Source organism: Struthio camelus, chromosome 10, assembly GCF_040807025.1.
Source record: "Struthio camelus isolate bStrCam1 chromosome 10, bStrCam1.hap1, whole genome shotgun sequence".
NCBI lineage: Eukaryota > Metazoa > Chordata > Aves > Struthioniformes > Struthionidae > Struthio > Struthio camelus.
Window position 1 is genome coordinate 14494332 of NC_090951.1, and position 27974 is coordinate 14522305.

At 41.9% G+C, this 27974-nt stretch overlaps 1 protein-coding gene and 1 long non-coding RNA gene across 5 annotated transcripts in view; one reads left to right on the forward strand and one right to left on the reverse strand.

The window, feature by feature from the left end:
- The window catches only part of C10H19orf12 (chromosome 10 C19orf12 homolog), a 59532-nt gene extending 33776 nt beyond the window's left edge, over positions 1-25756 (forward strand). For 2 of the 4 annotated variants that reach the window (XM_068956191.1, XM_068956194.1), the window contains exon 6: positions 24243-25756. In XM_068956191.1, coding sequence (XP_068812292.1) covers positions 24243-24508 — 266 coding nt within the window. In that variant the 3' untranslated portion in view covers positions 24509-25756. Of the gene's footprint in view, positions 1-520; positions 810-5022; positions 5096-24242 lie in introns of those variants that run through there. The other 2 variants (XR_011143323.1, XR_011143322.1) reach the window with 2 other exon arrangements.
- LOC138068493 (uncharacterized) lies at positions 5101-12287 on the reverse strand. Its single transcript, XR_011143326.1, has 3 exons — positions 12206-12287; positions 11659-12095; positions 5101-6851 (listed from the first exon to the last, which is right to left on the reverse strand). It is a non-coding gene; the product is annotated as an uncharacterized lncRNA (long non-coding RNA).
- Positions 25757-27974: the final 2218 nt, after the last annotated feature.

The following is a 27974-nucleotide window of genomic DNA, read 5'->3' on the forward strand; positions in this document are numbered from 1 at the left end:
AATTTTGTCCAGAGGTTATATTCAATGATTCTGTACATGAGTCAAGATTTCCAGATGTCTAGTAATCCCAGCCTTTTCTCTGCACCCGAATAGATCCTTACCCTTACTGAAAATGCCCTCTGCGCTGTATGTAGTGTGCCCACTCACAGTAAGTCTGCTTGTGGTTGGGCCTCTTGTGCATGTGCTATCCTGTTGATTTGCACAAGCACAGCAAATTGGATGTATCCCAAACATTTTCATTTACTGTGCGTGTTCTGACCATCTGTGCAACATGATGCATCACAGGTCTGATGATACTTTAAGAGGTTGGACACGGTGCATGCACTGCACAGCTCATGGGGATATATTTCAGTCTGGAAAACGCGGAACAGGAACGTGGCACACCTAGAAATATGCTTTTCACTAGGAAGTTCTAGGAAGAATTCTACCATAGAAAGAAAGTGATCTTTGGTTCTTTCATCTCCCGAGTTGTCACAGATAACTGACCAGTAAGCCTTCAGTGTGTTTTCCTGTTGCACAGGTTTTGAAAGGATCTGAGAAGGCAGAACAGTTTTTGATGTTGGGGAAAGGGAATGTCTTGACTGGAATGTATATTCTTCACCAATGTGAATTCAAGCCAGAAGAGAAAAGAAAAAGAGAGTAAGCAAGGTTGGAATAAAGAGAGGAAAATACAATCCAGAGTACCCACTATCTGATCCCCAGTGTCAGCTGGAAATGCTGAGCTTTGCCAGCCTCTTCAAATCATCTCTCAGAATCAGGTCCAGAAGGAGGCAGTTGCAGTCGCTTCCATGAAGTTCTCACCTTTCCAGGTAAATACACAGAACTGTGGTTGTGAGATCAGTGTTGAATCATGACATCCTTCCATCCAAAGGGCTTTTTCCTTCCTCCAAACATTTAACTTACTTGCAGGGTTGGCAGAAAAGCAGTAGCTTTTTTTCCAAATATCCATTTGCCTTTCCATTTATCTACTTTGATCTAAAATATAGAACCTGATGGATGCCCTAGGTAAATCAGACATTCTCTGTCTGCCGAAACGGTTTTGCAAATGCTTATTTCATGCTATTTCCATTTTTCTGTTCCTAGCAGTAAATCAAAAAGTATCACCCATTCTTCCACTTTAAAAGTAATGCCTTTCCTTTGCATAATTACACATACCCGGTGGAGATCTGTGTGCACAGTAAATCTGTTCCTTTAAAAGGTTTCGCCTTAAGTACCATAGTGACATAAATTGGTGTAGAGCAAATTTATTTATTTAATTGGTTTATTCTTTTAACTGATTTGATAACTGTTATACTTCCCTTGTTTGATTTGGGTAGGGAGGGCTTTTATTAATGGATCAGATTTATTTCTGCAGCAGATGTTTATGTAAAAAGGTCTCACTCCATACAGGACTTGTAGCAATTGAGATGTGTGTGTAATTTATTCTCATTACAGGTTTATTCTTAACTGGTGTTCAGGGGGTCTTCACTGTATCTCCAGTAGATCCTTGAGAATTAAATAGCTTAACAAATGTAATGAGCAAACCTGAAAGAGGTACAAGTGAAGTGGTGTATGTATTTGGACGTTACCTTTCCAAATGTGTGAATAACATAGATCAACCACAGTATTAGAAATGAGTGATAAAAAAAAATTGCCAAAAATAAATGTCTTCCAGTAGTAAGTGCTCCGGACAGTATTTTGGCAAAGTGAAGATTTAAAAAAAAAAAAAAAAAAAAAGAATGTGTTCATCACTCTCATGTAAACTTGTTTATTTTTGTAAGTCATGCTTGTAGCTCTTGGGGGTGTCAAACCTAAAGCAGACAAGCCCATCTGGTGAAAGCCTGGGAGTGAAATGATGAATTTTTTTAGCATTTCCAAGTTTATTTTTAGGCTTTGTAGAATTGTCTTTCATTTCCCTGTGAGTGAAATTGCAGGAAGTATATTTAAAAAATTAAGTTATAAAACTTACAATACCAGAACAGCAAAAAGTAGCTAAAACACCAGAATGTAACTCGGTTGAGCTCACAAACATATCCTGTGTGCATTTGAAGTTGTGGCTATAGTGTAATCCTGCAAACGTTTACATGCATGCTTTGTTTAATGCGTGTGAGAATTCTCCAGACAGGTACAGGAGTCTGAGGATATACAAGATTGCAGGTTAGGTTATGACGTGAGTGATGTCATGCAGAGCCGAACAAAATTTCTAGTGTAAATATATTTTCCGTGGATATATTTTACATGGCACTAGATATGAGAGTGAAATTCAGGGCAGCTGTATTTCTTTAGGTTACACAATAAAAACATGCAGAAAAATTTTGGGGAGAGTGTGGTTCATAGGGAAGTTTCAAGTGTTGAGTCTCATTTGGTTAGTTAAGGTAATTTAATAAACATGATCAAAATTCTCAACCCTCTAATTTCACACTATCCGTTTCAAAATGTTACCTTTTCCTACTGGCATTACAGAGCTGTCAGTGCACTTTTTCCTACAGTTGGGAGGGAAATTATCCAAGGCAAACCTGAGAAAATATCATGGGCCTGGGATGGGAAGATGCATATGATAATTACAGATCCAGCAAGGGCTGTACATGAGACAAAGGAAAGTTATTACATGCAGCTCCACATGTCATGTCCATTAAGGTCATTCTTTTGAGATTTCAGTTAATCTGGCTTTTTTTGGTCTTTTTTGAATACATTAATTAGATCAGAGGTTGCCAACTGTCTCTTTTTGATCAGAATTGATTGTGGTGGTTGCAACCTAATGGTTTCACAACAGTATTGAAGAGGAGTAACAATTGCTGGGAAGGGAGACCTGGGGAAGCAGGGGACAACATCCAGCTCAAAAATGAAGGAGCAGATTCAGCGCTGGTGTTTTCACTTCACTTGATTTACCTATTCTAAAATTCTAACTCTAATTCTTGTTTTAGGTCAATTCTAGCCATTGCATTTCACGCTAATACTGATCTGCTACAGTAAACAGCAGGGTTTTCTCAATATTTAGGTGTGGGCATCATTTTCTATACAATCTAATCCAATCTTTCAGCCAAGCTATTTCTGGAGAGATGTATGGCCTGAGTAGGAAGAACAAGCACTCTTTAACTGGTTTAGAATGGTTCAAGGGTTTAAACGTAAGGGCAGGATTATGTGATGTGGTTGCCCGCAATAGCGGAGACTGGATTAGCAAGCAGCAAAGATACCTCTTTGAGTGCTGTGTCCCTAGAATGAGCTCATGAGAGCTGCTGAGTGGGAGGGAGCCCTGAGAACTGAAACTCCCCCGCCGAAAAGAGCCTCCGCTCTGTTCCCTGGCTGGGAACCAGAGGAGCCACCCTAAAGCAGGAAGGCAACCTCAGCTCCCAAATTGGCTCAATCTTTGTCTTCCCATGCTGATTGCCTCGATGCTAATCAATGTTAATTATGGCAGTGGGGCTTGTGATATACTCATCATAAAAGGCATCCTATTTTTCTGTGCTTGTACAGTCTGTAACACAATGGGGTCCTGATTGGGGTTCCCTAGATGCTACAAATAGTAATACAAATTGTTTAATAATGAATACAAGGTTCATGATGTAAGACTACCAAACCCAGCTCATGCAGCCTGCTGAAGCATCACATGGTAATTCTGTTTGCTGTTACCGCTCACTATGATATACTGCATATGTCTTGACAGTTTTGGCCACAGTGCAGCAAACCGTTTAAGCCTGTGCTTATGTTGAAATAGGTGCTTGATCTGAAATTTGTAATTAAGTCTGTGGTTGTTTCTGAGTGTAAATGTATTCTTAAAGTTAAGCACGTGCTTAAATCTCTTCTGATTCAGCATCCTTATTCTGCGGGGTTCTTTATCCCACTACCACTTGGTGTATTGACTACACCAAGGGTTGGCAGCCACTGAAGGACAGTATGCCGGGTTATATGTTTCTTTCCCAAATTTGCGAGAGCTGGAAGATGCCGCAGATGCTCCGGAGTTGAGCAGCTGGTTGGGTGTACGTTGTAGCAAGGCTTCCCATCTCCTGCTGGCTTAGGACTGGGTGGAAACCAAGAGCTGGGAGCCTCTTTTCTCAAGAGGCTGCAAGTCCCATTCCTGGCCGGTGTCCTTCTGTGATGGACACCTCCTTACTTAGATAGCAGGCATCTGACAGGTGCAGGCTCCTGTGACGGATTTGGTTCCATTCTGCTGCTACTCTCACTGGGAATTGCAGCTCTATTGTTAATATACTTTAATTGGTATAAATAATTACTCTTCAGCCTGTGACCCTGCGTTCCCAGGCCTTACCCTCGTGAGTTCCAGCGACATCGATAATATCATAAATTTGTATCAAACAAAGTTTCCACGATGAGTCCCTTATTGCTTGTGGCTTGGCTTGTTACATGCATTGGTTCTAGTCCCGCTTTTCAGTTCTCGTTGGACTGCATTCCTGATTTTTAGTTATCCATGTGCGATTTAGGCCTATGATAATCTGCTTAACTCTAGTTAGTTCTTTTATTGTGTACCACAGTATGTTTACCAAGCCTATGTAAGAAAAATGTTTTAAATTGTTAACAGGTTATATTACCTCTCTTGAGTGTGCATATTTTAAAAGGAATTTGAGTTGGTGTTTAGTGGCTTCTAATGTTTCTAATTAATTTAAAATATTTAGTATAGCAGCTAGATTTTTCCCTGTTAACAACTGTGCTTTACTGAAATTCCATGATCTACAGCACACCCTAGTGATACCTGGAAATTATGAAGTTAGACCCAGTCATTTTTACTTGCTCTGTGGCGAAACAAAGCTTAGGACCCCACTAAGCGACTCAGTCCATGAAGGGAAATGCCTTCATATCTGAGATGGGAAGAGGTTTGCATCCCTTGATTTATAAGATAAAAAGTAGACTTAGAATAACATACTGTAGTCTCAATTTCTGTGAAGGGAGCATTTGTTTCATGAGTTCGCCTGGTTTTCAATCTGAAGTGTTGAACATATTTTAGTAACAGCATGGGGAAAAGCAGCTAGAGTTGTGTGAGAAAAGAGGAAGATATTCATTGGGTGTTTTTTTTTTTTTTTTTTTTAGACTGGAGAGAGCATGGAGAGAGCAACCAAACAGAAGTATTGTGGAGGAAACCAATGCAGGCAGTCTTTCTAGGTCAGAAACTAGAACAATCTTTCAGTGTCTTACCGCCAAAATACAAAAATTCATGCTAAATACCCAGTTTCTCCTTTTGCAAGTGGTTAGGCCATTTGTTTATTCAGATGATGGTGCTTGTACCTGTTTTTCAGTGACTAATTTGCTCCTGCAAAGGGATGTGCATCTGTCTTTTTAGGCTATATTGTGCTCCCCTTTTAGTGGATTAGGACTTGCATTTGAATAATTTGATTTCTTTTTAGTTGTCTGAATGTTTGCCTGTGAAGGGCTCTGAATTGGCCACTCTTGACCCCTCTGGTGGGGTGAGAGGTGAAAGCGGGTTTGAGAAGGACTCTGAGAAAAAAGTTGAATACGTAGTCAAGGAGGAAGGCAAATATTTCAGCAGAGGTGAAATCAAATTGGTGACATGGATAATAGTGAATTGGAAGTGAAAACAATAGGAGTATCAGGAAAGAAGAGTGCAGGCCTTACAAGTTATGGATTTTGAAGGTAAACCTAGTATGAATTCTCAAAGAGAAACAGAATTCATCAGAGAGAAACACAAGTGAGCAGCGTCCCAACCTCCCCATGTGCGAAGGCTGCACAGCGGCTCCGGTGCAGGGGCTGTCCAGCCTCCCAAGCGGTTTGTGCGAGAGCCTGCCTGCCTGTAGAGTTGCTGTCGTCGTTGGCGGTGTGCGCTCGTCTCCCAAATGACTTAAGCTCTCCCAGGAGAAACCAGTTTGGCCAATGAACGTGGCATCCTAGCAGCCCTGAGGCTGCTCTCATTTTCATGAAGGGCCGTGGAGCCCTGTCAGTTGCTCAACTCAAAAACCTGATCCTGTATGTCCGTGACATCTACAGAGGGCCAATAGCTTGTGTAAGGCAGGGCTAACGGTGGGGCCCTTTCCTCCTGGCTCGCTCATGCATGACAAATCTAATCTTTTGGGGAGGGACAAGTTTCCTGTCAAGAACCTCTGCTTTTTCACTCCTGTCAGGTAATCCAGACAGCAACGGAAATGAGTATTTTGTTTTATGTAAATAAAAACAAAAAGTTTGCAATAATTTATGGTGTTTGGTTAAATGACATGCAAATTACTTTGTGAAACTTAGGGGAGAAAGCGGCACAAGTGAAACAGCACAATTGTTTCCAAGAATGCCTCACATTCATTTCAAATCCACATACGATATTTCATTCATACTTAATTATTTCCCCAATGCTAGTCTAAGCATTACTAGTTCCCTTTGTCTTTTTGCTTTTGCATGCAGCGTGATTAGCAAAACTGCTTGTGCTCTACCAACTCTTGCACATATGGGGTTTAGCCTCATTGTTCAAGGGGTGGAGCAACAAGCAGTATGAACACTCATGCTGCCAAATTTGGCACACGTGAGCCCTCCAAAGTATACAGATATCACTCGTTTCATTTAAATCCCTGTCCATATTTTGCATTGCTACCATAATGGCAACTCCATTGTCTGGATGTATTATTTGAAGCCGCTTTTCTCCCATTGTTTGTGTACTGTAATCCTTGAGGTTTCTGTAGTCGTCATGAGCAGCTTACTTGAAAGAAATCACTTAGCTCTCACAGATCACTCTGAACCTGCTGGCGGAGGAACAAGCCATGACTAAAGCATGAGACCTGTGATCTCGCTGAAGAAAATCTCTTCAGTAGAGTTTATAATTTGTTGCTTTCATGGGGCTCTGTTCTCAGGGTTTGGACTCGGCGTTATCTTTCCTCCCTCTGGTGGATTTTTCTACAAGGCATGATGGGGAGTGTGAGCTGGGGAAAAAAAAAAAAGAGAAGTAACGCTAGCTGAGGATGTGTACCCAACAACGTCTTACACACGTTTCAAATACTGGCAAAGGGAGACATCTACTGTTTGACAGAAATTTAAGGATAGTTGTTTATTCTAATTGCAGCAAAGTCTTAGCCTTTTATTCTTCCATGCTATAGAGACTGGCACATCCTGCTGTGGGTCTTTCAGCAGACTTTGGAGAACTTGATGCCTGTCTACTTATGGTAGAATAAAAGGTCTCCTGGAATTTATCAGAGAAAAAGGGCTGGCCAGTACTTTCCTTTCTAGTATTAGGTCATCTGCTTGGTCAGCGCCCTCCACTCCAGAGGCAGTTGCATCTCATGACTGTGTATATGCAGGTTGTTGTAGGTAAAGTAGTTCTTTATAAATTATGCCCATTTTAGGGTTTGAGTGCACATCAGTTTCTTCATAGGAGAAGGACTTCTTTATGACATTTTAAAGAGAGTGGTTCCCCAAGTGAGCCTGCAGAACACCAGTGGAGGACTTCTTTGTAGTTTGCAAAAGTAGGCTTGTTCCAGGACTTTCTGTTTCCAAAGCCTAGATTGCATTGTAAGACAACTGTAAATATGCTGCCTCACCCTTCATTCTGCTTAGCAGTAGCTCTTTAAATAATTCTGCTGGAGCCACTGAAGCATCACATGATCCCAACTAGAAACACCCTTGTGATTGCAAGTGAAGCTGAGAGGTGGTCCCGGAGACAACATTAAAACATGACCTGCAAAATTGTATGAGAGAGTCTGAAAACCCCCTTTTAGCACAATTGTCTATTGAGTATTTGCAGTAACTTCAGGAAGCTTTGAATCTTGTCCATCGGTGTACAAAGTGATTCAAACCCACCTTTCTATCATGTTGCCTCCTACATATCACGTGAGAAAGCAAAATCAGACAGTGAAATCTGTGCCAGGTAGCCTCCTCCCTTCCCACTGTCCTACCTGTCTGAATCTTGAGTCCCTCTCTTGCTTGCCACGTTATCTGAATTGAGACGCGAGAGGCTGGAGAGAATTGTTCTCAGGGTTCCCAGAAGTATAGGAAACTTGGTCTAACAGCTGTGTAAAATTCAGGCTCTCATCCAGCACCCATGAAGTCATTATAAAGTTCAGAGTGAAGCCAGGCAAGGTCCCTTGGCTTTGATGGCACTTTGGTCACCTTGTTTGTGCTTGTTCTCCACCTCCCCAATATACTATATACTTTAGGTTTGAATTGTAGATAGCTGACCATTTACTGAGACTCCACAAGCATTAGGTTACACTAAAAAATTCTCACACCACTAAACAGTATTTAGCATGGAAATGTATCACTGAAGTTATCTCAGACACCTTCAAATGTCAGTCATCCATTCTTGATACTAGAATACTTAACTAGAATACTAGAATTTCTTAACTGAATTTGCAATACAAATTTTAGATCTGATTTTGAACTTTACCTACTTTATGTTTGCCCTTCAATTAGAGGTTTGAAGAAACCTTGGATACACTATTCTTAGATACATTCTACAAAAAGAGTGATCAGTGGAAGAAAGTGATTGTAGGAGACTCTCCTTTTCGCTCCTCTCTGGAACCCCCATTGATATTTTATGTGTAGCTGTGTTTTACCAGGATTTTATTTCTGCTTCAGTGGTCAGGCATACTGTAACATATAAGCATATAAAGTCATTTCAGGACACTGACTTTTACGTTCAGATTTGCTGTATCTTTTTCTGAAAACGTCACAGAATGGCTACTCTGAGCCAGTAAACAATTCTTGAATTAGGCTGCTGAGGAAGCACAGAACAGCATAAATGACTATTACAATAAGAGTCTAAAAGAGCGGAAGATAGGTAGACAGTTTGCAGTTAAGGATATGCCTTAAATATCTTTAACAGCTTGCTTGGACAGTGCTAGCTAGCACTCGATACTTTATTCCAAAGCTCTAGCCCATTTTTTTGCATCATCCTTCATGGCTGAGATGATATAAGGCAATTAATAGTGTTTTGTGACCTTCTGCACCAGTAGTCCGTCTTTTTGGCACCGAAACTGATGTTGCCCAACTTGGCATTTTATCACCTGAGAGCGTGCAGGAGATCAGAGAAGCACCTTTTACAGCAGTAGTGGAATGATTTAGTTCTGTTGCACTGTTCTTCAAAAAAAACCAAGTTTCCTACAAGCTGATGAGGCAAACCTCTTCTTTGCTTAATGTCGCATAAGGTACATAGAAGGCTGTGAAGGGACAGATGTTCTATAACTTCACTTGATATGGAAAAACCTGTTATATCGTTTCTTTGCGTTCAATTAGAAGTCAGACCCTGATGAATATTTAATGCAGAAAATGAGGAAAAGATTTGCCATAAAGCATCTGCCTGCTTCGTAGTGAATCTCAGTAACCTGCTATTGTCTTCCTGTAGTGATTGGGTCATTTTTACTATATTACTTAACACCTGCATGCACTGATGCAAAAAGTATTATTAGGTGAAAAGTGGAATTAGGTTCCCGGTTTTAGAAATTTGGTCTTTTTTCATTGCAGAGTTCTGGAGAAAGCATAGTTCCTTTCAAACAGAGCCATTCCGTAGTTGCATAATTTCCCTTACTAAATGTTTCTATTTAAGGACTTAAATGTCATAGCGTTACTCTTGTCTTACATTCATTTGGTCTTTCAAGTACACCATTTTCTTGATAATCCAGAGGAACTTGGAAGTTATGAAACTGTATTGTTTTTCAAGAAAGGAAGGTTCGATAATAAGTATAATAAGAAGCAGAAGTGGCAGATTCTTTCAGAACAGGTGCTGTTATTCCTGTGAGCCTTTAAAAGCACGTGTGCAAGGGGTGTATCCAGTGAGAGAGAGAGTTTGTCTGGATCCTAGACATTATAGCATAGTGTTTCCCAAGCTTTTGTGGGAGAAGATACAAATCTCTTCTCCTCCTAAACTTGGATATCTGTTATTGGAAATCTGTGCTTCATAACCGTTACATCTATCTCTTTTCTTCTCTGTGGACCACTTCATCACACGTTCTGGGGGAACACATGACATTTTCTCCTCTTTCTTACTTGCTTTGATGAATAACATTGTAAATTAAACTATCTTCACCAGTACCCAAGTTAACACACTGACACAATAGAGAGATCTCAGAGTATTTTAGGTGCTTTGCAGATCTACGCAGATGGATCTGTATTACTTACAGGTGCTTCAAGCTTTGAAGGGTTTTTTTTCCTGCCATTGTAATAGTGAGAAATTTACAGATTTTAAGAAAAAGAAAGTGCAACTGGACAAAACTCAAAGTCTGTCACATATGCCTGCTTAACCCTCATGTTTTCTCAGGGAATCTTGGGTGTAGAAGAAAACGTAAGTGAGCAATATCTTCAGCTTTTTCTGCCCAACAAGATTAAGGCCACGGTTTCCTGTGAAGGTAGTCGATATTTCAGATAATTGCATCAGGTATTTCAGGGCAGTTCCCCTAGCCGTTAGCCTGCTCGTGATAGCCATTTTCTGCAAACCCCATAAGGAGGAGCAGGCTGCAAGCCGGAATGAATCATTCTGTTGGTAGCAGCAGCCGATCTCCAGCTGAAATCTTTCCTGGCATCTTTGGCCTATCTCCGGGTAGGTCAAAAGCTGTGAAAACATGCACAGTGAACGCAGCACTTCTAGGACATGCTGGACTTACTGTGTAGTTATTTTGGGTTCTGCCATATGCTATGCTACGAAGCACTTAGAAAAAGGCAAAGTGGCTAACCAAACCGGAAAGCCTAGGTGCCATTACTGTAGCTGATATCTGATGCATGCCTTTTGACAGTCCACTCGCATATGTGTTTAAGGTTTTTTGGGGTATACAGGGGAAATTATTTTTTTCTGTTTGGTTTTAAAGGTATAGAGTTTCCAGTAACCTGAACAGAAAAAACGATACTAAACATCATGATAAAAGGAAATTATATAGTGAATCATTGCTGATAAAGGGGACAAAGAGAACTACTATATATGAATAGCAATGACATCTACTGCATAAAAGGGCCTAGCATACCACAGTGAATTTGGTGAGATTATCAGCAGGATCTGATTGGCAGCTGGATCACCTTGACCTTCTCCCACTCCAGCAAGACTCCTATCATTTAAAAAGAGTATTAACATTTCTCTCAGGTACGGCACTAATTACTTGTTGAGACTGGATGCTGAAACGTGGACAAATACATGTTAGAATTACGGTGTCAGATCCAACCAGAATACATAATCCTGTAAAAGATAAGTTGGCAGAGATTTGTCTGCTCATTTATTTTAAGATCACTTTTTCTGAAACGGCCAGCGTGGACCTAGACCCCTGACGTGGCTAGGTGTTCAGAGAGCCACCAGATGGAGCTATCCTGTAATAAAAGCTGTTTGGAAGACAATCCACTGCATGTCTTGCTGTTTCAGTAAGACTAGAAACAAGTTTTGTGCATGCGTTTTTACCCAACATTAAAGAATGTTTGGTGGGGATGGGTGGTGTGCAGTAGTAGTGTGAATAGATCAGTGCTCACCAAGGAAAAAACAGATATGCCATCAGGTGCTGTCTGGTAACTACATACAGAATAAAATCTTAGCCCAGCTGATTAAAAGGGCCAGATTGACTGATGGCCATTAACTTCGTAAAGGGAGTCAAATTTTCACTGAGAGTGTAGTATGATTTACAGCAGCACTTGCAACCTTAAAGAATACAGTCCCTATCATTACCTCATATATTCATTTTACTAACTTTTACCAATAGGAAAAAAATTGGATCTAAGAAGTATCTGCTGATGTAGCGCTAACAAACTGTAAATGCTTACCTTTATTTAGAGTTCTGATTGAATGATTCAGTTTGGATAGACTGATCAAATTCCCCTCCTTCTCTGGCGAGCAGCCTTCATTGCTCTGAAATTTTCTCCTTGGAAAGCTGCCTACAGCTGCAATTTTGGCACATTACTTTTTTAAATGTTCATGGCATTTTGGTTCTTTGCTCATTTTGGGTGTTACATTTGCTTTTTATATCCAAATCATAAACATCAAGAGCACCAGTAGACCTGTTACACAGAGAGTTATTTTATGTCCTCATATAAAGCATGGGGAGGTTAAAAAGTCCCTAGTGCAACCACGGGAAGGAGACAACAATTGTTCAGTTATATTTCTTCTTTTCTTCGTCCCATATTTTCATCTCCTCAACAAGGAACCGATGGGAGATGGTTTGCTTTAAATCAGAGAGATGAAATCATAATAAAGACTTGAGCTGACAAAGAAACAAAAACTGCAGTTAATAATCCATCCCTGGGAAACAACAGCTTTTTTTTTTTTTTTTTTTTTAACATTAGGCAGCAACTTTTTGAACAAAGATTGTACCGGTGCTGATATTTCTGGAGCCGTATGCGACACAGCTGTTGAGCGCGGCTCCGGTTGGTAGCTCGCTGGATCTGGATTACACGGCGCGGGGTGGGCGGCGGCGGCGCGGGGCGCCCCGCGGGCCGGACGGGCCCCCTCGGCGCGGCGGCGGCCCAGCGAGCCGGGGTTGGGGCAGGCGGGAGCGGCTCCCCAGCGGCAGCCTTGCCTCCGCGTACCCCCGCGTTTTTGCGGTACCCTGCACGAAGGCCGTGTCTGAGCGCCGAAGGAACAGAGCAGCCCCTGAAAGGTGCTGGAAAACATGGACTAAAAAAGGCGGAGGGGAAAAAAGGGCCAAAAGACGCAGGAGAGCGTTTACGCCCAACACAAGGACGGAGGAGGCAAACGCTGCACGGCTGCGCGGGCAGCCTGAGGCAGCCTTTACCCAGCCGCACCTCCGCTGCGGCCGAGGCGGGCTGGGCCCCGGGCCCCGGGCCCCGCTCCGGGAGGCCGCCGGGCGGCTCCGACCCAGCGCCGCTCCGGGCGAAGGGTTTTGGGCGCGGCCGGGGCGGCGGCCGGGGCGGTCCCTCCGCGGGGAGCCGAGCCCGGTGCCGCCCCGCTGCCGCTGCCGGACGGGCAGGCGCCGAGGTGACCGAGGCGGAGGGGGACAAAGGCGGCGGCGGCGCGGTGCCGCGAGGGTCGGCCCGTCGGCCGCGCTCCTCCTCCTCCTCCTCCTCCTCTTCCCCCGGCGCCGGTCGCACCGCAGCCGCTTCCTGCCGAGACAGGCGGCCCCGGCCAGGCCAGGCCCGGCGCTGCTCGTCCCCGCCGGGCGCCGCCAGCGCGGCGGGCTGAGGTGGGGGAGGCCGGCGGGGAGGGGGGGGCGGCGCGGCGCGGCCCGTCAGCTCCGCTCGCCTGGAAGAAATACAAACAGTCTCGTTTCGCTCTGCCCCCCCCCCCCCCCCCCCCCCCGGTGTTAGCAGCCATTTGCGCTTGTGGCGGTTGGAGGTGAAGAAAATTCCAGAGAATTCCCGTTGCGGCGGCGGCGGGGCGTGAGTAGCGGGAGCGGGGCCGGGGGGCGCCCGGAGGCGGGTGAGGGGCGGCCGGGGCCGGGGCGAGGCCTGGAGCCCTCCGCGGCGCTCATCACGGTTTTGATGACTTCCCAGACGCTGCGAGCACTTGATCCATTTTAACGAGCTGAAGTTCGTGTGTTCGTAGCTGAGTCAGGGGAGGTTAGCCCAGGCGTCGAGCGGCCCCGGCGGCTTCGGTGTTTGCCGAGTGTCCGTTCTCGTTTCGGTTTCTTCTTCGTTTTGGCTTCGGTATGGGCTAGCTGATGCGAAATGACTGCTTTTCCTTCATTCTGGATTAGTGCTTTCAAAAGGGAGAAGGTGACTCAGAAATGAGAAGTTTCCACTCTTGCTCTGTAAATTGAAAAAGAAGTTGAGCAGGTCTAACCGTTGTTTTTAAGCTTTGGAGGACTCCTGGCTAATCTTTCACAGATACTGGCTCGGGAGCCCAGGTAAGTGGGATATTCAGGAGCGCCGCGACAGGGTGGGTGCCTGATTTCCTTTAATCTCAGTGGAAAGCAAGCGTTTTCCTTAATTCCACTGACTATTTACCTGCATTTTTAGGCATCCAAGAGCCTTGTAAGATTGGCTCCTAGGCTGCTAAAAGTAGGTTGTTCACATGATGAGTAAATCGGTCGCCTCTTTTCTTAAATAAACCAGTTTAGTGCTTTGATAAATGGGCAAAAGAGAGTAAGCAACTCTTTTAAGGTCACAGTTCTTATAAAAAACACTGTAACGCTTTGTGTGTTTTAATTGAATTCAGATCATCTAGCAAATAGATGAGTTTCTTACCATCTTCTAACATAATTGAAACCTGAAAGCATCTAGCATCTGAATAAATGTTGACTGTTGATGCTAACCATGATTTAAATCACACCACCTGCTTTGCAGACTTTAAATGTTAAGACTGGGGTCTAAAGGTAGGAACTTCAGAAAGTAACGATTCAGGAGCACAAATGCTACTCAAGCTAACAGTATGCATATGGACTGTTGATGAGAATGTCCTGCTGCATAGGTGTATCTTGATTCCCTTCCTGCTCCTCAGCTATTGTACAAACAATTAATGTTCTTCTGGCCTGTTTAATCATCGAGTCAGACTTCTGTGCGCCCTAGTTTGTAAAGATGTGTTCTTCAATCTGTCTCAGTTGCTGAATACTTTGTGATTGTTTTTGTTCTGGCTGCTGATCTCATACTTACTGTAAGAAATGTCACAAAGGTTGCTGTATGGATGGAGCTGTACACAGTAAACCTGTGTACAGGTAGAGACGGGAAGAAATTTTCCTGGGTTATCTCCTGCATGTCCCTGCTTGGGTATGTATTTGCTACTGTCATGGAGTTTCGGTCTGAAGACCTGCATGGATCGTGTGTATGCTTCCTAGCAGTTGTATGGAGGTCCTCACTGTGCCATGTCTACCAAGACAAAGTTAGCTCTTGATGGCGTGCTTGGACCTGTCTCTTTATTGCTCGTGAGATGGGATTGGCTCTCATGAGCTACAGATGACTTTTGTTCTGTGCATTTGCATATTGTAGAGATGTTTGCTGAAGGGTATATTAAGTGAACTTGTAAGGAGCAGTGAGGATAGTTCACCGCTGTGCCAGGTGGTGTACTGGTTAGAGTACCTGTAGTTTCGATGTTGTTGGGGTTTGAGGTGGGGTGGGGTAATATTTTCTTTAAGCGGAATAGTGAATCCAGGGGATAAAATGGCTTTTCTGTATTAAAATCGTCATTCCCTGAAGTGAGAGGAGCCTGTCTCTAGGTAATGAGATGGGAATAATAAATAGGAAAGAGCTGAAATGAGGTTTACACCAGAGCAGCAACTGGGGACCAGACCCTCTTTGGTTGTTTGCATTAGTAGGACTTTCATCGAGTTGGATATGGTGTCGTCCTTCTGTTGTTTTAATTCTTTCTGTGACATTTTACTTCTCAGGAAGTAGTAATCCTGTTCTTGGATGAACGTGCTGTTTAGTTGGTTGTAGGTTCTAAAACTGAGAAACAAACACATGGCGTTCTGGCTGGGTAGATAGCGCAAGAGTTGCTCACTTTGCATACCTGGTCTCTGGAGGGAAGGAGAGAGCATCATGTAATTGATCCAGACGTAAGTACAAAGTCTAGCATCTCAGATGAGTTTTTGGGGAGACCACAAAACGAGGAGGAACACAGCCAAATCTGAACAGCAATAGAATTAAAAAAAGAAGATCTGTTATACAATGAGGCTTGGTTTCTCAGGTATGTTTTCCAAAGCACTTGATATTTTTTGTTTGAAGTGCTGAGCGTTCTCAGTGCCGCATGAAGGCAACAGGAAGTGTGGGGGCTCAGCAGCTCTGAAAGCCAGGCCCGGTTTTACGTACGTCATTGACATTTGCACCCCTCTATTAGCGCAAATCCAGTATTTTACGTTGCTCGTGTTTCTTCATGTCTGGCCGGAATCTGTAAATACTGGTCAGCACTTTCACAGCTAGAATCAAATTGCATTTTTGTTGACAAGTCAGTTACACAATCAAAGTTTGCAAATATTTTTGGTGGCCTTCTGATCCTGCCTCTGACACACATAAGAATAAGAGCCCCTCTTAATCTGGGGTAAGATTCTGGCTCCTTTGAAGTTCACTAACCTTTTCACGTAGGTTCATCTTCATAATCTCATCCTCCAGCGATTCTGATCATTAGATTGATGTCAAAGGTAACTTTATATTCTCTCCTTCAGTCTTGCGGTTGGCTTCTTGCTGACCGTAACGGTGTATGTAGCATTAGGTTTGCAGCTGCTGAGTTTTGTAAGGAGGTTTGATTTCCTCAGCCTGAAGCAAGCTGACTGCTGATTTTTTTTTTTTTTGACCGCTTGTGAAATTCTCTGTGCTGCAACTTGCTAATGTATTGTTAAAATGAACTGCTTTCCTAGCCAGCAGTGTATGGTTAAAAAATATGTCCTTACTGGTAGTCATCTGTTTGAGCACTTTGGTCCTTCATCGGAAACTGAAATTATCAAAAAAAATTAGTAATGGTCTGACTTCTTAAAAGATTTCTGGAACTTTGGCCTGCTCAGCCACATGCTTGTGCTAAATATAGGAACCTGTAGGGTAATTGTTTTAATTGTGTGTTTGTTTTAAAATGTTCTGTGTTTTGATGGGTCCATCTTGTGCTCTATATGTACACTTAAAAAAACTCCACCCTATAAATATAGTTAACTATACCTTAAGTCCTGCTTACTGAATGCAAGCACCCGATGCATGACATGTGTAGGTTAATCTGCCAAGATATCGTAGAAATACTTGTAGGAGTTGGAAGGAAATGAGTGTCTATTGTAATATCTTTGGGAATTTTGGGTGTGATACATTTAGAATTAAGAATAAAATTTACTGCTTTGCCAAGGAACCTTGTTCAGTCAAGCCACACACACCCCCCGCAACCCCCCCCCCCCCAAGTATTAGTTTTCCAAATGAAAATTCCCTTTGGAAAGGTTATGAGGGGAGTAAAGCCATAAAATAGATTACTATGGAGAAATACTTAAAGTTGCTTGATTTCCAATAGGTTTCTGCTTTAGCTTGAGACTAATATATGTTATGAATTTGTATTTTTGCCATGCTTTGTATGCCACCAGACAGCAGCATGGCTGCTGTTTTCGTTATGGCCTGTTTTTTCTTCACCCTTAAGCTAATTGCACTTTGAATCTAGCCGTGAAAGAGTTTGTTTATTCAAAGAAACCCTGGAGTAGTTGTTCACCTTTGCACTGCTTGAGGTGATACATCATTATGAGAAACTTTCATTCTTACTATTGACTTGCCAGTGTGGTAAAAGAGTGATGCAGATTGATTTCTGTGGACAGCCAACTGCTACATACTGCAGAAACCTGATGCTTCTCATTTGGCTTTCTTTGCTCATGAAACTTCACTTCATATATGTTACAATTAAATTACTTTAGAAAATTGTGGAAGTCAGCTTGATGGGAGGAAACAGACTGTTACTTCTGAACTCAGGTGAGCAAGAGGCTGAATTACACTAGAAAAAAAGTTTTAGATCGGGTGCAGGAGAGAAAAGATGGGTAATCTTGTATTTCTTGTGGGTTGATTCTCTATACCCATGAGGTAAACAGTCCCATTTTCAAATTGTGTTAGACTATGCTGATACTTCTGTCTGGCAGAACACAATTTTTTCAACTTCTCATGGATTTTTTTGAGCCTTCTGAAGCTTTCTCTCATTAAGTCTTCTTAGATGCAGATCCATGGGGTTACGATGGACGCTAACGGTTGTTGCAGGTCTATCCAGCTGGGTAGTTAGAGAATCTCTATCATTGTCATTTGAGTGCTGATCAAATATTTTAAAATCGAAGTAGCGAATCTGTTCTTTATCCCTTCACAACACAAGGAATGACTGTAAGCAGCCCTGTCTGAGAACAGTGTATATTACGTGCAAATGGAATTAACCTGCCTTTCTTCCCTCTGTCTTAGTTCTCAAAGCATACAGTGATACTGGAAAACTTGAGAGGAAATCAGCTGGACAAAGGAATTGTTAAGCAGCTTACTGGATGTAGGAGAAATAGATCTTCCATAACAGAATGTGTTATAAGACAGACAAAATCTGTCTGCGAGGAGAATTTCCTGAGCCTAGTTTTGATAGCTCATCAAGACCGTGACTTCTGTTAGATGTAAAGAAAACCAGGGTCGTATGGTTAGCTTTGATCCTCAAGGAGACCCTCAGCTAGTCCTGGCTTTACTATCGGCGCTCCGACTCGCGTTGTCTTGTCAGTGCTGCAAAGCCTTCATACTGGAGGACTTTGCGTGAAGTGTGCTTTGGATTTAGCCCGGAGGGAAGAACCTAATTCGTTTCAGTACTTAGGCAGTTTGGTCTGAGATTGTGCTACTTCGTGATTGATGGGATCAAACGCTACAGAAAGTTGATGCAGGACAAGCATGAATGAGCTTCCTTCTGGGAAAGCAGGAACTGAAATTTACAGCAGGAGTGTGAATAGGATTTCCAGTTCTTAAATGATGAGGCATCCTTTAGTTACCTTTCGTTAAGTAAGTAAAAACGAGTATTTAATCTTTTCATTTCTGAATGTTACCAGGCTTGGTAGTGTGAGTTCTACAAGTTGTGTTTTTGAGGTTTTTTTCTTCTGCACTGGAAAGAACAGATCAGCCATGTGTTTATTACTTTGAGCTTAAATATTCTCAAATGAGCTCACAAAGAAATATTTAACTCTAGAAGCAGATTGTGTCACTTTGCTGTCAGTAGCTAACATGCACCAGTGTTCTCATACACTGCTGTATCAGAAGCCTTAAAAAAAAAAAAAAAAAAAGGCACCTCTGGTAAGACTAAGAACTTGGATGTTTTCATTAGATTGGCATGAAGATTAAGTAGAGAGAGGAATGCAGCCATTTGAAGAACTTCCTATGGGGTGTCTGTGCAGCTATGAAAAGTATATGATCCCTTGCCCAGAGGACACGGTTTTGTTTGGTGTCAGTGGTGCGTGGGTACTGCGGTGACAGATGGTTTTGGAGTCAGCCGTTTCAGTGCAAAGAAAGTTTTCACTTTCCAAGTACTTAATTTTTAATATGAAGAATTGTGGATACCACTTCACTTTACACTCGGGAGATCTGTTCAAGCAAAATGAAGATAAGTTGACTTGGGCTGATGAAGTATTGGCACATGCACTGTGTTTAAAGAGTATTCCAGAGACTGGAAAGTCAAACACTCAGCATTAGCTAGCACTAAGGTTACAACACGTAATATACAACAACGTATGTACAACAATAATTCTGTGCCTTTTGCGTATATGTGATGAATTTGCTTACCATATTACATACTTTTTTTCCTGCAAGACTTCTGCTCATTTGGTATGCAGAATGAAAGGTATTATTTGCTTAATGAATAAGTATTCTTTTTCTGACTATTCAGTGATAAGTCCTTAGGCCTTATTTACTGGACACTTCTCAAACTCTGCTATTTGGATGGAACTTACTAATTTCACTTCATGGGTTTTGCTCTGTTTTCTTTGGTCTGAAATCAGTGTGTTTTGTAAATATTGAACTTGTTTTTGCCGTATGAGGTGAGGATGTTTTTAATATCTCTCTCTGTCTGTTCTATCATTAAAATAGTTGTTAAAGTCAAGAGTATCCACTTGCTTCACCAAACTTGAAGCCACAGAATGGATTTTTTTCAGTGCTTAGCATTATGTAACGCTATTCAAGCAGAGCTGCATTTGAATACGGTTGTTATTTTGATTTGCAAAAAAGGTCAAAGATCATATGATGAATGCCTGGAAAAGTGACTGATAGGTAACCCCATTTCTAAAAAGTTGAATTTAAGTGACTGGCTTAACAGCACACAAACATTAGGGATAGAACCTAATTTTTCAGGGCAGCTTTTTTTTTTTTTTTTTTTTTTTTTTTTTAGCAGGGAAGCTATACTGTCTCTTCATATAGTCTCTTGCCTTGCTCACGGTACTTGCTGACATCTGCAACATGAGGCATATGTCTTCTTTTATTATACTCCCTGACTCTTCTGCTGTGGCAAGGCAGACAACCCATGGAAAAGAATATATAATATGCAGGGATTCCAAAATCATGGCCTATATTACTGTTTCTTAATTCTGAAATATCCCTGCTTTTTTTTTTGTCACAGGTTTTGTTCTGTGTAATAGCTTTGCTTTCTGGTCCTGTAGCGTTCAGGATTGTAACCTTCATCTTTGTAGGCTCCACTGCTGCGTTTGTCACCGGTAGCACCGAAAGTAACAGTGGTTAGCCACACTCTGCGTGGGTTTCTGTGGAAAGAAGGGCATTTAGGTTGTTGGTGACAGCAAGCGAGTGAGTTATAAGGGGTTTGGTTACAAAGAGGTCAGTGTCTGGTTCAGATGTCAGCAACCTCCCCCACACTAGCAGATTTCTAATTGCATGGAATGGGCTGAGAGAGAGATCCATGGGAGGCAGTGGTTCTGTTCGGGGCTCCTTTAGTGTAACTCGGCAGAAACCTGGAGCTTCATACGGGCCAAGGTCCTGCTGATCTGCAGCATGTTGCTGCTTTGAGCGGCAGCATCTCCTGGCTCCTACTGAGTTTCATGTGGACCATTTAACTTCCAACTGGGAAAACTGAATACCCTGAGAGGTTGCTACCTTATGCTCTACTGAAAAGATGTTTCCAAGGATGCGTTCCTCCTGTACTTGTCCCTCTCCTGCCTCTGCCTGATTGTACAAATGAGCATTGTTTCGCTTGTCTGGTCTATGTCCTGTCTCTACTCCCACCTACATCCCTGCATTTCTGCTTCCCTGTCTTTCTCGCCCCCTCATTTACATCCAGTCCCAGTGGTCTGTTCCAACTCCTTTTCAAATCTCTTTCCTTCCTCCTGACTCTTCCTGCTTGTTATCATCAGTCCTGTGTTCAGCTGTCCCGGTCTCCTCCCTGCAGACATCAGCCTAGAAGTGTTAAACTTCTTACAAGATGCAAGGAAAAGAATAGGTGTGTGAAAATAAACAGCTGATTTACTGGAAGAATTATGACAAGGAGGAAACACCTGTCAGATTGGCAATTATAATCCACTCGTTATGTTAGAATGAGGCCCTGCTTTGTCTTTTCCCTGGAGCCACGTGCAGTGCAGAATGAACATGGCAATTGCTTGAGGCAAAGACAATACACTGTAAAATTAGACAGACTCTTTCTTAAATCTTTAATTGCTGTTACTTGTCCCTGTTCAGGCCTCTGAATTTGTCACAAATACAGATTTCTCTGGTCTGTTTCATGATTTCATTTGCTACTTCACTAACCTTTAGCTGTTTACAGATGGGTGTATCTTTTGGCTTGCCCTGAAAGGAAGGAGAAAGTGATTTGTCTCCTGTATTGACTGTGCTGCTGCCTTTTTAGGCTCATGGATTCCTGAACTGTGTTTTTTTAAAAAAAAAAAAAAAAAAAAAAAAAGAAGTTTAGCAGCAGGATTTAGTCCCTGTTGCAGTGATCAAAACATGACTTACAGCATCTTTTTCAGGATCCTAACGAGCCACGATGCCCATCAAGGTTGATGATGTGATGCAACTGTTCTGCCACCTCTCTCAGGAGAAGGGAATGAAAGCTGCTGTCAGACACTCAGGTCGAGGAGCGCTGCTGGCGGGTGCAACGGCCTTTATTGGGGGCTTGGTGGGGGGTCCCCCTGGCATTGCTGTAGGTAAGTGTGTCTCGTCTTAGGCATAAGAAGAGCGGTTAACGCACTGACTGTTGAAGGGCAGGGCAGGCAGCGGTGACGTTTCATGTTACTGAGCCATTACAAGATGCCATTTTGTATTTCAGCTTTTTATAGGAGTGTTTTTAACAAGGTGCGCGTCATTAAGGCATGTGCCAGTGTTTCTTTCTAGAGGGATAGTAACCTTTTGACTTCAACTGCTTTGTCAAAAACAGGAAACCATGCAGACATTTTGAGGTTTAGATTTTGATTCCTCTGGGACCCTTTGAACAAACTGTTGAAAACCCATTTGCTTTTGATGGGTAGAGTGCTGGTTCCCATCTGCTGAGATACACCCGTGTCAGAGGTGTGGCACAAAACAGAGAACAAACTTAGGCTCCGAGCTTGTTGGCGTGGATTCTGCTCCCGCATTGTAGCAGGGGGGTGAAGAGGAGGGTGGGGGAGCCAGTGGCAGAGGAGCGAGAGAGACAGTGGGAGCAGTCAGGGAGGGTGAAGAGCAGTTGAGCTCAGGTGCAAAAACGTTGGTTCCCAGTGGTACAGAGAAAAGGAAATTGGAGTGTAAAGGGAAAGTAAGTATTCTCAGTCAAACCTTAGCAAGGGGACAGGATCGTCTTCCTAACGAGCTCTTTAAAAATAATGTTAGTTTCTTTATTTTAAAACTACTTGCTTTCCACTTCTGGGTGAACTTGGTCTTTTTCTCCAGAATGTATTATTCCTTGTCACTTTGCTTTTTTTCATGTATTTAAAAATTACAGAAAGTCTGAGTCTAATAGTGAAGAGCTGTCTCTACTCTGTATCTCTTGAACTACACAGTGTTGTCTGTTTTGAAAACCATCTTGTTATTGAGGTTATGTGGGCATCAGTCCTTGAATGCTGGAGTCATGCCTGCAGTTTTACTCTTGGAAGCAGTTCCACAAATTTCAAGGGCATATTGGTATCACAATAGATGCCGTACCCCTGCCTGAGTTTTAGCAAAGTTTGAATAACAAAACAAACAAACAAACAAAAAGAAATAATCTGGAGGAACTGTAACAGAAAGCACAAAATAAAGCTGTGTGTTTATACCTGTTACACATACAGTGCTTAATTAATAGCAGAAAATAATTATTTGGACAAGTGTACGGCTGAAGTCAGTAAGAACTAAGAGCTCAAAGTAAACATTTCTAAGGAATTCATAAGCTCTGAATTAGAAGTACAATTAAGAATGTAATTAGCCACCTTCTTGAGTGAGATGGTTAGAAGCACTGAAGTTACTCTTGGATGTGTTTTCTCCTTTGTTTCAGTGTTTTTTAAAGCTGTCTTAGTTTTCTGTATCTCCAAGTCAAGTTCAGTGTTCTTCAGCTACTGGTAATAGAGACACTGGGACAACTATACCTGTTACTGGGGTGGGGGGGAAAGCTGTGCTGCAGCTACTCTGCAGCAAAATCAGAAGATCCTCATTTAACTCTAAAATTGTGGAAGTAAATGTCCCAGGGACTGTAGTGGGCTTTAGCACACATCTGCAATGAAATGTACTTTGACTTGCACAAACAGCCTAGGTAGATCTGTGACTGCATAGCAAGGATCGTCTTTATTGCGGCCTTCCACAAAAAGAGTTAAGGGGTAAGTTACCTTCCTTCTGCAGCAGCCGCCTAAGAAACGTGCAGCATATCGTGCCTTCTGAGGGTTGGTCACCTTGAGAGGAATGGATTGGGGATGTGTTACTTGGAAGGAAAGGAAGGGATCATGTAAGAAATCTTCTCAAGCTAGAAACTTGTACGCTAGTATTTCTACTGACTTTTGCATTAAGTCCCCCTATACCAAGTATTCTCATAAAGGTTTCTTGCGGATGAATTCAGCCATTGTAGGCTTTCAAGTATTTCACTGATGTCACAGGAAAAATTGCGAACTCAATAAAATGTGCAGATTAAGGAATTTTTGTCTAATGAAAAATTGCATCCTAGTGAGCGTATATAAATCACTTTTTAGGAGTACTGTTTGAGGATGGGAGTTTTGGAAGTAGAGAGTGAGTTCTGACGCTTTTCAGTTGTGAAGGTGCTCCTGTCATCACAATATCTGTGTCTCTGGGCTGTGTTGTAAATTGTATGAACTTCCTCTGTAAAAGCACTGCTTGGCAAGTTGACCTGGTAACTCTTTGAAGGAGAATACCCGGATGGGACTGTAACGCTGATTTCTCAGCAGTAGCAGTCATAATCATCACGTCAGCTATACAGGATCCCTCTGCTGTTGTCTTGATGACCTGGAACCACTCTGCTTATGAGAGTATTTCTTGGCTGATAAGGGGATATTGATTAGACATATTCAGCCTTTCACCTACCAAAATACCCCCACAAAATTGATGTTTGTTACTCTCTGTGGTGTTACCTTCTGAGGTGTTGACTCCACAGGAGTGGAAGGCTGCAACGCCCCATTTTACAGAAGCAGAAAACTTGGTTCATTCTGGGAGTCTCTATTAAGAGATTACACGTGGCTGGGCGCTGATAAGGCAGCTATTGGTTACGTACTTTTCTTTGGGTAGGGTTTTATTTAGTAATACAACTTATCCTAAAGAGACTAATGCCCTAAGGAATGCTGTTTTATTTCCGAGTTAGGGCTTCAAGCTATTAGTTCAAATTTTGTAATGAGTTTCTTTGTGATTGCTGTTGAATGAAAAAGCCTTAAAAGTCCTTGGTGCTTTGAAGATCTTGTATAAACCTAGTTAAAAGTACATGTGCCTTGTCCCTACAGCTCTGCATTGATTTCTAATAAAGGTGGGAATGTTACTGATGCAGCCTCTGGATAGAATTTCAAGTTGAAACATTAAGTGAGCAGAGGGTAACATCTCTCTTTATTTTCTAGGGGGAGCATTTGGTGGATTGCTTGGTGCCTGGATGACTACTGGACAGTTCAGGCCGGTCCCTCAGATCTTACTGGAATTGCCTCCCGCTGAGCGGCAGAAACTCTATGATGAAGCCCTTGTTATTCTCAGGAGCTTAGACTGGACTGATATTGTTCAGCTGACTGCTCTTGTAATGGGAGATGCTAGTCTCCAGCAAAAGTTGACAGGAGTGCTGATAAATTACCTCTCAAAAGAGCTAAGAGCAGAGATACAGTATGGAGAATAAACCTTTCTAGAGCAGGCTTTTTACATTGTAATGAATTTCACTCTGACAGTTGCAATTCTTCAGTATAGCAGTTACTAGTTATCACTACTAATGATAAATCTAGGCAGATCTAAGTGTTTTTTTTGTTGTTGGGCTTTTTGTGAAGCTAGGATTAGATTACTGCATTATCCTGATGTTGACTTGCTATGTAATTTTGATTTAATGTGCACTGTAAGATGGGATTGAATTCAAAATCAGTGAAAGGAATTAGGCTTCTCTTAGGCTAAGGTAGCACTGGGCAAAATTTTCGAAGTCACTGTGTTTTACATAGGAGATCTGATCCTGTTTTTCAGAAGTGCTTTAAATTCCTTCTGTAAATGGCAGATAGGTGCCAAAGTAGCTTGGGTGCTTGGAAGAATTTTACCCACTGTCTGTTAAAGTCCTGCAAAGGAAAGCTGTAAGAAGGAAGGGACTTCTACTGTGAACTCAAAAATCTCAAGCCTTTCTTTATTGTTTGTTTCATTTTTATTGTAATTCTTGAGTTATTTATTCCTTTATTTAAGATGTGAAGGAAATGCCTAATTGAGACTTAAAGCAACGGGTAAACAAACTATGCATAATTAGTTGTTCCTGATATCCTGGAATGGCAAAGCATGGCATTTTTTTAAAAAGGGGGTGAATCTACCATTTTTATACTATCCCTAGAATTAGAATTGTCATTTGAACATTGTCTTCTTGACTGAATCTGAACAGAAGATTCTAGTTGGTTCTCTATTTTCATTAAAATATTCTCAAAAAGTTATATTACAGTTAACAATTTAATCTATTTTAAAGAAAATCCCTTTTTCTTGAGAAAATAATGTTCTACCAAATTTCTAAGAAGCATCATAGTGGCATATGTTTTGCTTTAAAGTAAGTGAAATCTTTAGGTATTGGGTGCTGAAATTTGACCAAGAAGGCAGCCTTCTACTGGCCAGCCAACAGTTAGGAGTGATGATATGGGACGACATCCCAGCCACGGTTAATGTAAGCTCCAAGCATAGGAGTAATGATATGGGACAACATCCCAGCCACGGTTAATGTAAACTCCAAGTGAAATGTTGCTTAATATTGTAACCAGTTGTTCACCGTTTGTTTCAAGGCACCTGTAAAACAAGTTCATGAATAGAAAATGTACACATGTGCCTTCTTTTATATATAAAAAACACAAATGAAACTATTCTGGCAATTTCTCTTTCCTTTTCCTCTAAAAATAAAGATTTATCTGTGTGTGTTTGTGTGGTCAGACTTCTAGAAGTTGGGTTTTAAATGGGGAAGTTTTAAATTAAAAATTTGCCACTGTACACATCTGATTAATTTAGTTTGCAACTATAATTTGTCATTAATAAATCCAGTTTACCTTCCTGTCTGGAGTAGATGGCAAGGATTGTTTTTTCTCATCATTAGAAAACATCTTTTCAGTGAACTGAAAGAAGGAAGTGAATGGTGAGTGGATACTCCTTATCCTGTTTCCATATCCGAAATCAGTGTTTATATAGTTGCACTGACAGATTATAGACAGTTGGCTTCTTAAGACCTTACATACTCTGTATCTCCATTTTAAAACACTATTTTTATGAAGGCAGTTACTTTTATTTCCAGTTTCCTGGTTATTTCACAAATTAAATGGACTCTTTCCAAAATGCCACACTGCTAACAGCAGCAGGTGATTCAATCATACAGTAGGCTAGTGCCTGCCATCTTATGATCAGCTGTTGAGCCCCAGGCATCAAAGAACTTGACATCTGATTGTAAAGTAGGCCATAAGAAAGATGTTGGTTTCAATTAACTTGTAGTAGTACCCAGTATTTAAACAGATGTCTTCACTAGCAGATTTCAAGGTGATTTCAGACATCAGCATGTTGACTCTCATTTTACAGGTGCTCATAAATTGGGGTCTAGATGTGGGTAGTGGTTTGATTTGTATCACTTAAATCAGTGTCATAGCCATGAATGGAGCACTGATTCTGTGGATCCCAGTCCTGTGCTCTCCCCTGTTACCCTATTTCTTAGGGTATTCTTTCAAGTATTTTTTATTATACATTTTGATAATGTTAAACTGTTTTTAATGTCAGTCTTTGAGCCTGCCTTGTACTGTAAATGAGAATGAGCCATATGGGTACCAACAAAAGTCAGGTCTAAGCAGTTTAGAGCGTGGACCAGTCTACCATACGCTAAGCCCTACTGCCATAACCTGAGTTAGCGCATGGGAAGGCTTACGCCCTGTGCTACAGAAAACAGCATGCTCTTAGCCATTATAACTTAAAATAATTAATTTAACTTCTTCAGATTATCAGACAACTGAGGCAGAACCCTTGCTCAGTCATAAAGAAGTGAATTGAATTCTGTGTGTTCTCTGTATCTTTGTTTAGCAGCTTTGATGCCCACGGAGCGTCTTGGAAGGCAGCAGGTACCTGTTTTCAAAGTGGTAGCAATAGGTTTGCAGCCAGGTTTGCAGTTTGGTCTGAAATGCATTTCATTGCTGATAATAGAAGAAGAGAAGAATCCAGCTCAACTGTTTATCCCAAGTGAGTGTGGAGAAACAATTAGGAAATAGTACTTGTGATCTAGGAGACCCTGACACACAACTGCGGAGGGAGAATGAGCATGGGAGTCCGTGATGTTTTTGTTCTTTGTATTTCAGTGACTTCTGCCAGTTCTTACTGTTGAATGCTGCGGAAAGATCAGACTCCATTTTTATTCCTCTGACTTCAGTCCTGTAGTAGCAAGGCCACCACAATGTTCACTGCTTAGCCTTATCAGGGGATTTGGGCAAGTCGGAAGTAGTACTCTTCAACAAATTTGTTCTTCTGAGGAAAAGAAGCCAGCTGCAAGAGAATGTATTAATATTCATCTATTCCTATTCTTTGGTATAGACATGGCTGTCCACCGCTGCATCCCTTGTTGGTATTGGAAGCTGCCACAGGCAGGGGATGACATCTTCTGAAATCCGTTCCAGCTGCATAATGTCCAGGCTGAGTGTAAGACCGCTGTCACCTAGGAGACGAGGTAAAGCAGTGCCAGCAGTTTCGGGAAGCAGCTGAAAGAGTCACTGTGGGGAGATGCACATATTTGTATAAAGAAACCATCTGTGATGCTGGTTATTAACCTAGTTTGGTTGTAGATGTGATAGAATCAAGCTAGATTTTCACTGGCAGATGGTCTGTTTTTAGTTAAGGTTCTTTTTATTTCTCTGTGCTTTTTTTTAAGCTGTCTGATTTTAAAAATGGAAAGCAAACATGCTGATAAAGTATTATGTTAGCAAAGGGAGGGAATATCTAGTTTAAAAAACCCAATTCCAACAGAGATTAGTAATTGACATATGCCATCTAGTGGCAATTAGATATTTCTTAAATTAAATTTGAGCCTGGCGTGTGACCTATCAAGGCTGCCTCAGTATATGCATAACACAGTTATTTTTTCATGAAATGTAGGTGAAACTCCTGTT